Source organism: Solanum tuberosum, unplaced genomic scaffold (genome assembly GCF_000226075.1).
Source record: "Solanum tuberosum cultivar DM 1-3 516 R44 unplaced genomic scaffold, SolTub_3.0 scf00473, whole genome shotgun sequence".
Classification (NCBI taxonomy): domain Eukaryota; kingdom Viridiplantae; phylum Streptophyta; class Magnoliopsida; order Solanales; family Solanaceae; genus Solanum; species Solanum tuberosum.
The window spans coordinates 198,294-209,846 of record NW_006239391.1 but is presented as its reverse complement, the minus strand read 5'-3'; the positions used below and the strand labels follow the sequence as shown (position 1 = coordinate 209,846).

The 11,553-nt window shown below is 29.7% G+C and overlaps 1 protein-coding gene across 1 annotated transcript; it reads left to right on the top strand.

Moving 5' to 3' along the window:
* The first annotated feature begins 7,841 nt into the window (after positions 1 to 7,841).
* LOC102596080 (transcription factor bHLH137-like) lies at positions 7,842 to 10,770 on the top strand. Its single transcript, XM_006363912.2, has 8 exons — positions 7,842 to 8,327; positions 8,423 to 8,578; positions 9,001 to 9,066; positions 9,216 to 9,284; positions 9,377 to 9,466; positions 9,590 to 9,757; positions 10,079 to 10,213; positions 10,321 to 10,770. Exons 1-7 carry the CDS (start codon positions 7,953 to 7,955, stop codon positions 10,169 to 10,171), a joined length of 1,017 nt encoding a protein of 338 aa, XP_006363974.1. The 5' UTR covers positions 7,842 to 7,952; the 3' UTR covers positions 10,172 to 10,213; positions 10,321 to 10,770.
* The last annotated feature ends 783 nt before the right edge of the window (positions 10,771 to 11,553 follow it).

Genomic DNA, 11,553 nt, shown 5'->3' with positions numbered 1-11,553 from the left:
ACCAGAGATACTATGTACGTTTTTTTTTTGTTTGGGGTGGGGGATAAAAGAAATAATGTTTAAGTGCCGACCTTCAGTTGCGACGACATAAGCTGCCACGAAAGTTTGGATTTTAGTGGCGACGCATAAACGTTGTCACAATAGGTGACACCTTTACAGTGGCCATAAGTGTTGCCAATGTATAACGCTATTCCGGCGACCCTTGTCGCACTAAAAGGCAATTTTCAGTGGCCAGTTATATAACATCTACTTTGTGGAACCTTCTTTTGTGGCGACTTAAGAGGGTTGTCACAAAAAACTTTAATTATGGAAGTGCTAGCCACGATGATGTAGTCGTCACTAAAGGTAATTGTTTTAGTCGCTATTAAAGGACTGATTCCTTGTAGTGAAGGTGGAGGCAGGGTTGTCTCGACTATATGGCCACTAAATTAAAGCAATCGTTTGGGGCTCCAATTTTACCTAAAGTGTGTGTATATATATATATATATATTGAGAACTCACATTATACTATTCTTACATTTATCTTTATAGTAATTTTATTTCCTTTTCTATTTTTAATATCTCATTATTGAATATTTTAAAGTCAATCAAATGGTCAAACCTTATGCATTATGCAAAATTTATTGTTGTGTGTTTATATATGATCAAATTTGTTTTTGGTGTATTATTTAAATTTCAAGCATAGGAACAAATAAATTTAATTGTAATATCATTGTATCAACTTATCAAATAATTCAACACAACTATTACAATATAATTATATAGATTTTAAAAAAAAAAATTAGCCAGGTTTTATTATTCTAATTTATATTATATTTTTTTCGTTGAAATATTTATTATTTACATTCTTACTTTGCGTACATCCTATCTTCTCGAGACTTCACTTGTAGAATTATATTGAGTATGACAACTAAAAAAAAATAAGACGACCCCGGGGGAGGGGGCAATTGGTACATTCAGAAAAACAAGAGATCCAAATGTAATGAGTGGAAAGTTACAAGAAAAAGAAAATGGACCAAACATTAGTACTCAGTACAGTAGAATAATCACTGACCAATTCTTAATATGGCCATAGTTTTTTTTAGTGGTAGACGTTGGCATAGTTCCATATGGACTTAATTGATGTGTGTACAAAATTGTGCATATTGCATAAAAAGCAAAAATATTAACTTTACACTAGACTGAAATATCACTACCTGAAAAAATATACTCATTTCCTAAGGCCAATCACGGGAGTGAGTAGTAAGACAATAAAGGGTCGATTGATTGGTGAATAAGCTATTTTGAAATTAAAATACGAGAATAAAATGATTAGGAGATTAATAATATTGATATTGTAAAGCAAGGATTGTAGAATTTATGGATTATAACACAAGGATTATATATTACTATCATATATAATTGATTTGTTGTATAAAAATTAATATAAACTGTACAATTTTGAATTAATTATTAATTTTAATCAAAATAATATGAAGATATATTAAATAATGTTAGATTTTATTTGAAATTATTTTTTCTATTTTGTAAATTATAACCAAACGATGCCTCATAGCCAGTCAAATATTTGACGGACGATGACCCCGTGGGTTAAAGTTTTCAACAAAAAGACCATCTTTAATTCGGAAAAAAATATATCAATCGAAAATAGATTGGATTTTGGTGGGAAAAAAAATCAAAAACGTTTTCCGCAAGTGCTTCCTACAGCTAATTGTTGAAAATAGTAAACAAATATCAAGAAAAGATCAAATTTGTCTTTCTACTTTGCAAAAATGATTAGTTTTACCTTATGTTATATTATTATTTCAAAAATATCTCATCATTATCTAAATAGTTCAAATATAATCTTTCTTCATTAGGGTTATTTGATGTGGACACACAATCCCACGTGACACTGACATTTTAATGAGGTGAACACCAAGTGGCAAGACACCTCAATACCCCAACCTGTTTTACCCCTCCCTCCTCTTGTTCTTCTACGACTAACATTTCTTTCCCCTCTACTTGTTCTTGCATATCTAACATTTCGTTTAGAGAAATTAAAACGTTTTAGAATGAGAATGAATTAGATCAATTAACTCCCAACATCCTAGGAGAATTTGTGTCGCTGTCTATCATCTAATTAGAAATTTAACAAAAGTTTCCCAAAATAAATAATAATCGATTAATTACAAGTCTCCAAAAGGACAATATAACCATGCATGAATGTGTTGAAATAATATGTATAATGCATAGCTTTTGACCACGAGTATCATATTTGATTAATAAAATTTTTGTTGAAATGCAAGACCAGGAGAGAGGTCTTTTTCTTTCTTTTTCCCTAGATTCCAGTTGACCAATTACTGTTTCTTGAACGTAGAATTTGTATTTTGAAATATGATCATAAGCAAATATATAATAAGTACGTACTATTTTTATATCAGAATTATATTGTATATTTTATGTATATTGTATATTAATATACAAAAAATATTTATTTGTTAGGCTATTATTTTAGAAGGCGACATTACCTCAATTTCTCAACAAAAAAAAGGTCCTTATTCTTTTCTTGAAATGTTGAATCTTTATAAAATCTAATTAGAATGAACATTTTAAAAAACTTGATGAGGTATATATGCTGATAATCATTTAAGTATTTCCTTTTTGTTTTGTTCTTTTGTGGAGGAAACTAGAGCAATTAGTACTTTTGTTACGAGCAACGTGTATATACACCTTGTTACACTATTTGGAGGGTTGTTACGTGCTTATTTTATAATGTATCGTGTTGAATTATATTGTATCATACTTTATTTTTTGATTAATCCAGATAGATTGTATCGTTCTCCGTCGTTACATAATATACACACATAATTTGAAGTAGGGTATGAGGTAAAGCTACTATAAAAGGTTGGGTAAACGATAAAATATAATTATTAAATAATAAATAAAGACAAAATGAGAAGAATATATTAAGGTAACGACGCGATCACACAAAATAAATCTTTCCGTCGTTATGTGACGATGAAATTAAACGAAATAGTAACACATTTTAACAAAACAATACAAAGGGTAACAACTATCCAAAAAGGTGTAATAATGTATATATAATTAAACTTGAAGTGATTATAGCAACATGTAATAACTATAGAGTCAAAGATAATGTGTTTCATGAACCTGTTTGATTATTCAAAAGTACCAGAAATCACTCCAAATTAACTTTGACCTAATTAGCCAAGGGTTATTAAGCACGTTGCAAATTGCTGGTGTATGAAACAAGACCTTGGCTAAGTAAAATACAAAACACTGCTGAAAAGTAAGGAGCCATTTAGCTGGCCATGAATAAATAATCCAAAATATTTTGAGATTATTTGAAATAAGCTTTTGTTTATACAATAGCCTATTATTGTAACTTGAAACTTCAAATATAGAATTAAACATGACTTCAAATACTATATTTCGTTCTTTTTTAAAAAAAAATGGTGTTTTACATAATCAAGAAGAATATTTAAGAAAATCTTTCAAAAATTACTTTTGGTTTAATACAATATGGAGTTTTACATTATTAAAGAACCACTTCTTTCTTCAAGACATTTAATTAAAGGGTAAGATAGTAAAACATTTCCTATTTTCGAAGAATGAATAGTTTTCTTAAGAGGTGTATTAAAGTTAAACACTCTTAATTTTAAAACGGAAGGAGTATACTTTTTTTAAAATAATTCAATCAATTTATGTGAAAATTAAAAATGGCTCCAATATAGATTAACCTATAGAATAGGCTTAGACTCGAAAGACATGGAGTGGAGATCTCGAAGGACTGTGAGAGGCACTATATTATGACTTATGAGTATTATCACGACAGCTGGCACAGATTTTATTTTCTAAAATTAAAGGTGATTAATATTAAGGGCGTTAATTGTGCTAAGTACCAGGTTGGAATTTTCCCTTTTTGTATTAGTGATTTAAAGTTATATATGTTTCCAAAAATTGGAACTTTGTTGGGAACCAACTTGACTGTAAAGATGCATGATTTGAAATTAATTATCAATCAACACAAATGAGAAATTTAGAATCCATTAGGAATTGATTAGGGATAATCCAAATTCCAAAGGTGCTAAATATATATTTTTGGATCTTTGCTGGCTCTATATAAATATATATCAACAGACGCATTATAATTATGTTACATGTGCAAATTTTCAAATTCTTGATTCAAAGAATAAAGATAATTAAATTTCTATTTTTCCTTGTGTCAGAGTTTTCTTTAAGTAGTTCAGTAATTTTTAAACGTTATACACTCTTTGTCTCAATTTAATTATGTGACATATTTTTCTTTTTATAACTCCATCTAAAAAATTATTTCCTTTCTATATTAATGAAATAATTTAATTGTAAAATTTCTCTTTTTTTTTTTAATGAAATCATTTATAATCGCACAAATGACTAACAAGTGCTATAGACCATGCACAAAAAAAATTAAATTTCAAAAGTCTTTATTTCTATCTTAAATTTTGTACAATCATATAAATTGAGACGGAGAGAGTAACAGTAATCAAAAGTGAGTAGTAGTAATCAAAAGCTTACTCATCGTAGCATTACTGAGTACGATTTTTCTTCATTGTGGGGGTCGGATCAAATATATACTATAGTAGTTTCATTCACGTTTTAAGACTGATGAATATTGAGCCACAAGAACAGGCTGGACCTGGACAAAGATAACAGTTAGCCCAACCTAACTATGTTCATTGGGGATCTATATATGGTGTGAACTCTCCCATAATTTTATTTAGGGACAAAGGAGAAATATACCTTTGAACTATCGTAAATGATATGCAGATACCCTTTGTAATATTTTTGGGACATTGGTGCCCTTGTCCTCCAAAAACTAGAGCATGTATACCCTTCAAAACTAAATAGGGACACGTGGTGCAATCTTATCCATCGGTTCGGTGGATAAGATTATGACACGTATATGTCTGTTAGTATAAAGGGTATATATGCTCTAGTTTTTGAATGGCAGAGACACCAATGTCCCAAAAGTATGACGGGGGATATCTGCATATTATTTACTATAATTCGGGACAATATTTGTCCTTTTTCCCTTATAATTTGGTTGAAAAATATTGAAGATATAACGTCCTCAAAATTCTTGCAAGGACAACATTCAGCTAGCATATAGAGAGAGAAAAAAAAAGGAGGTATTGACCAAACTATTAACGGCAAAGACATTTTTGGACCAAAATATTGATAACAATGACAAACCCTTAAGAGCATTTTTTTTTACTCTTTTCCGTAGTTTCTATGATTAAATTGTGGTCTCCCTATTTAATATTTCAACAGTTTTCACTCACAAATTAAACTAGGGTATAAAACTATAAATTAAATTGTATATACAAGGACATGCGGATCGAAATGACCAAAACATGTGGTTTGTATATTAATTATGACACTTGCTTAATCAATATGAACAAAGAGATAACGAATATAGAATGAGCCTGAGGTCCAGTGTTGATAGCTGGCAGCATCACCGGGCAAAGCTTGATTTTGTAAATATGGACCAGAGGGAGTAATTTTGAATTCCCTTTATTTTTTTTTATATTTTGAACCTTCTAAGTGAATAATCTTGATTTTGCCATCGTTTTTAATCACGCTCTGACGATGAGGATAGTATTTGATGTTATCCCTCCTAATTACTCACTTTCAACCTATTTTTCTTGCCACATATCACTTCCTGATTCGTCCATTTGTCATGCTCGATTTTTATCCTATAAAGATTTCTTTTTGATCTATTAATTTAAATTTTTTGAGGATAGAATCATTCATACCAATTTAGTATTATTAGATTACTAATTATGGTGTAATAATGCAATTTTCCACTTTTGCTTTAATCAAGGATGTAGGTAAGCTATTTTACAATACGGCCATGACTAAATTAGTGCTAGAAATATTAGACTAAAGTATAGGGGTTTGTGATGAGTACAATAATTAAAAGCTGAGCTGAAACACAAGTACAATTAATGACAGCAATGAATAGATGTTTTTATTACATTTCAACTCTTGTGAATTGTCATATTTTTACATAATAATAACTGACTTGAAAGTTGAATCATCATATCTCAGTGTTTGCATCTCTGATTCACTGACGAAAGAGCCATTCAACGGAAGACCAAAAAAAGCAACTGACATTTTCATTATAATTGGGGTGTGTCATGCATGTTTTAGGAAATTTTAACACAAAAAAGTAATAACAACAATAATACACTCATCTTCATCCCCCAACAAGCAAGGTCAACTTGATAAATCAATACTATTTCAATATCATTATATCTACGAATTAAATTTAGTATAACACTTTTTTTATATCATTATATCATCTTTTTAAATTCTTGAATTTGATTTTATTACTTTAACTTTATACTATACATTTTCATTGAAAATTTGCATTTTTTACATTCTTACTTCATAAGATTTGAATATATCCTACCCTCCGTAGATCTCACTTATAGGATTACACTAAATATATTAATGTTATCAATTTATATATGTAAATTAGTAGGGGGAAAATAAGACATTTTTATGAAGCTTTCTTTAGACCCCAATCTTATTGAGATAGCCTTGACGAGCATAGGATGGATGCAACTTATCCCTATTTTTATAGGGTAGGAATATATGTTGTTCTAGTAGATTCTCAGTTTTAAAAAGAAAAGTTTTTGACACACAAAACAAGACATGATACAAAACAAATAAAACAATAAATAGTAATACCCATTGAAGAATAAAAGAATATGTGACTATTTAGGGGTCGTTAGATTTAAAAACAAGTTATGTTGAGATTAATTATGATGAAATAAGTTATATTGAGATAAGTTATGATGGATATGTTAAGATTTTTTTTTATTGGTTGTTTGGTTTGTCAAATATGCATGACATAATTTCTAAGAATAAGTTTATTGTTTATAAAAATACCCTCTAAGAATAAGTTGCTTGTTTATAAAAAGAGATTTAAAAGGGTACTTTGTTAATTTATATTTTTATCCTGGGATAAGTTATCCCCAGAATTAGTATTTCACCTGCAAGTAGGGATAATATATCTCAGTCAAATTATTAATCCTGGAATAAGTTATCTTACACTTTGTAACCAGACAAGGAATTGAGAAATACTTAAAACTTATCCCAATATTATTTTCTTTATCCATCACACCAAACGACCCCTCATAATGCTATTAATACTGAGAGGAGGGGGCCTGACCCTCTACCCCTCCAACAAAATATGTGACAACACTAGATTATCTACTACAACTTTTTATCCTAATCTTAAACGTTCATAGCTTTCTCTCTTTAGGATCATGTTATCAGTAACCTGAAGTTATATCATATTTTTTTCTAATCACCTTCCTTCATTCTTTTTTAGACTACTTCTATCTCTCCCAACTCCTGCTATAGCCAAACAAGTACACTCCATTTATAAAACTCTGCTACTATTGTTCTAACATCATGATCTTTTTTAGTTTTCTATTATATGTGCGATACTTATATTAAAATCTAATCAAATTTTATTCATATCGAAATATCTCATATTGGAGTATTCAACAAAACTCTAGCTCAAGATCTCTTCTCTATAATGACTTATTCATACTCATTATCTACTTAATTATTTAATATCTTAAACATAAATTTCATTATTTTTTTTATAAACAGAGAATTGTCTATAGATATAAGCTACCAGCAAACTTAACAGACCCTACCTCCCCCAAGCTTTGATTAGACCAGTCAAATGCATGGGAATAAGCTAGAAAAAAAATAAAAAGATTTCCAATATTTAGCTAAAATAAAATAAAATAAAATTATGTCCTATCTCTCTCTTCATCTTTATATAAACCTGACCCTTTGAGATTTTCTCAGACCCATTATTATCTCTTACTTCCTCTGTTTTTTCATTGAGAATTCCAAAGCAAATCACAAAACTAAACAAAAAGATGGCTGCTTTTTCATCACACCAATTACAACACAATAACCCTTTTCTTCTTGATTCAGTATTTTTGCCAACTTCTCCTATTAAGATGTCTGGCTTTTTTGAGGAACCAAACAATTCTTGTATAGTACAAAATTGTTTTCCTCAATTTTACCAACAAGAATTCCCTTCCAATTTAATTCTTCATGAAAATAGCTTTTGCCTTGATCAAACCATGAACGACCCTAAAAGTAGCAGCAGTATAAGCTTAGATATGGATTCTTCCTCTGTTACTGATAAAATTGAAAGTGGAAATAATAATAAGGCTAATTTTAGTCCTTTGGATAAGAAAAGAAAATCTAGTGAAGGGTCTTCTTCTATGACTTCTGCTCATTCTAAGGTAATTCTAATTTTCCATTTCTGTTTTGTAAATTATTCATTTTCTTGGAAATGGGATTAATGATTACTCTGTTTTTTTTTTTCTTATCTTATTAGAATGAGAAACAGGGTGATAATGGGAAAAAGAAGAAAATTAATAGCAAATTAGTAGCCAAAGATGAGAAGAAAGCTAATGAAGAAGCACCAACAGGGTACATTCATGTTAGAGCAAGAAGGGGCCAAGCAACTGATAGCCATAGTCTTGCTGAAAGGGTATAATTTTACTTTTGCCCCTTCAACTATTAGTCCCTCCGTTCGATTTGACACGAAGTTTAAGAAAGAAATATTATTTGCATGACTGTACATTATTTCATTAGGTATAAAATAAATATTTTGAAGTTAAATTGTTATTTTATATAGTAATGTGTCCTTTTTTTTTACCGACTAAAAAGAAAAGTAAGTCATATAAATTGAGACAGAATGAGTACTAAAATTTAAGGATGTGGTGTGAAAACCAAGTTGAATAAATTTGAATTTGTGTTGAAAAGTATCACATTGAATTAAAATGCTTCTTATAAAAAACGAGTTCATAACCAATTTGATACTTACCACTACATCATAACCGTTGGTGTCTACTACTACTATTATTTATGTGCAATAGTTTTTTCACTGTTTAGCTTGTGATATGATTTCAGGTGAGGAGAGAGAAAATAAGTGAAAGGATGAAGATATTGCAATCTCTTGTTCCTGGTTGTGACAAGGTAAATGACAAAGTTAATTCAGTAATTTTTTTTGTCTTTTATTTGTCTTTCCATGTACAATGGAAAGGCACTTTTTCAAGAAATTAGTATTTTAAAATCTTTTAAATTATAATTCTTCTGACAATTTCATGTGTCTTGAATGAGATCAGGTAACTGGAAAGGCCCTTATGTTGGATGAGATAATTAATTATGTCCAATCTTTGCAAAACCAAGTTGAGGTAAAAAAAGAGAATGATAAATCACTAATTTCCTTTATATTTAACATTGTATAATTAAAATATTAGTACTAATTGTGTCTCTCATGTTTCAGTTTCTCTCAATGAAACTTACTTCTTTGAATCCAATGTACTATGACTTTGGAATGGACTTAGATGCACTCATGGTCAAACCTGATGATCAGGTAAGCTAGCGTTTTATCATAGATTTTAAAAATTATATTCAAATACAACTTTTAAAAACTTAATTTTTCAAGTTTCGACTTCATTATTAATCAGACTCATTTTTTATGATTTTTTTTTTCCAGAGTTTGAGTGGCTTGGAGACACAAATGGCAAATATTCAGCAAGGTAGCACAACTACTACATCACAGGCAGCTGAAGTAATTGCTAACACTAATAGTGGCTATCCATTTTTGGATAATTCAACATCACTCATGTTTCAACAAGCCCATTTCCCTAATTCTATTCCTCAGGTATTACATATTCATTGAATCTACTTATAGTCATTATCTATTCCTAATCACACAAATTGACAAACACCTAAAAAGGACACAATAATGATGGAATTGATATCCAACATTTTGATGACACATTATTTCTAAGGTTAATTAGTTATTATTTTTATCAGGTTATCGAAGATTTACCTGTAATTACCTTATAAGTAGTATAGTTTTATATTATATCAACGTCGATACATAGAAAAAATACTGTAGAATATGATTGATAAATAGTATATAGCTAGGTAATATACATGATGTGAAATTTTCTAACATGGAATAGTAATTTTTTTTCAGGGTAATGGACAGCTCTTATGGGGTGCAGATGACCAAAGACAAAAAATAATAAATCAGTCAGGATTCAGCAACAACTTTTGTTCTTTCCATTAATATAACACCAGGCCCCTACTGTCCTGCCCTACACAACATTTGGTGAGCAATCCATCAAGTGCTAAAAGAAAAAAAAAAGATATCACAATATTTTAATTTATCTACAAATAATAATTAGAGCTGATAATTATTTTTGTTTATTTGTGCAGGGAGCTAGATCCATTAAACCTGACTATAACTAGCTAAGCCTCTAGTATATAATAACTTGTGCATGGAGGATTATATTGTAAAATCACCCTATTATCAAAGCTGGGAATTAATTAAATGAGTGGAAGCCAAAAGAGTACTTAGAAGTCATCAGCTAGCTGCAGGCAGAATTATTTGAGACACATCTTTTTGGGAGATCCGGCCTTTTGATTGTTGGTTCTGTCCAATATTTGACTTATATAATCCTAGAGCCATGTGATGATGGTGGTGGTGGGTGGTTAAAACCCTAGCTTAGCTAGATTAGAGAAAAAAAATGTAATTCTTTTTTACATCTTTCTTGTTGTATTACCATGTGTACTTAGTTATGATATAATATGATTGTTGCTGTGTATTACCATCTTCTTCTTGTATTATCAAACGTCTTGATATAATATGATTGTTGCTTTGTATTACCATCTTCTTCTTGTATTATCAAACGTCTTGATATAATATGATTGTTGCTTTGTATTACCATCTTCTTCTTGTATTATCAAACGTCTTGATATAATATGATTGTTGCTTTGTATTACCATCTTCTTCTTGTATTATCAAACGTCTTGTGTTCGAGTCTCCTTGAGTATGGAATCACTTTGTTAGGGAATATTTTATCCATGTGCACGAATCTAGATTTAGTCAGGATACCGGGTGAGAAATTTTAAAAAAATATGAGTGTTGCTTGATGTTATTTTTACTTTTTGTTTTATTACATCATTGATGAAGACATAATATTTCACTTAAACGATTTAAAATATAAAAATATAATCATATAAATAAAATTAGAATTGACTTTATATATATACCGTATAATTTTTTAATCAACATATTACTTTGTATACCCTACAATTGGATATGTTTACATTTGTAGTAGCAATATATGTTAATATTTAATGTGTTGTTTTGGGATTGAGATGATTGGTGAGCACAAAAAATGGAGAGTTAGTTGTTTTCATATCTAGGGTTGTACTATGGAATCTTTCTGTGTTAGGCTAACATTAACCCTAGCTAGGATAGCTCTATGTTAACGGATTTACTGTGCCTTTCATCTTGGAGAAAAGACTTGCTCAAATTACTACTGTTTTTTTCTAGTACTACTGCAGTAATTAGGGGTGTGCATTCGAGTTTTCGGTTTGATTTGAATTTTTTGATTTTTGATTTTGTAAAAGTGTAACCCAATCCGATCCAAAATAAATTTAGTT

What these genes read in the sequence shown, in the direction of transcription:
- LOC102596080 (XM_006363912.2), top strand. Translation starts at nt 7,953, where the DNA reads ATGGCTGCTTTTTCATCACACCAATTACAACACAATAACCCTTTTCTT. An exon ending in TGACTTCTGCTCATTCTAAG is followed by an intron (nt 8,328 to 8,422) that starts GTAATTCTAATT and finishes TTATCTTATTAG; the next exon opens with AATGAGAAACAGGGTGATAA. An exon ending in CTTTGCAAAACCAAGTTGAG is followed by an intron (nt 9,285 to 9,376) that starts GTAAAAAAAGAG and finishes CTCATGTTTCAG; the next exon opens with TTTCTCTCAATGAAACTTAC.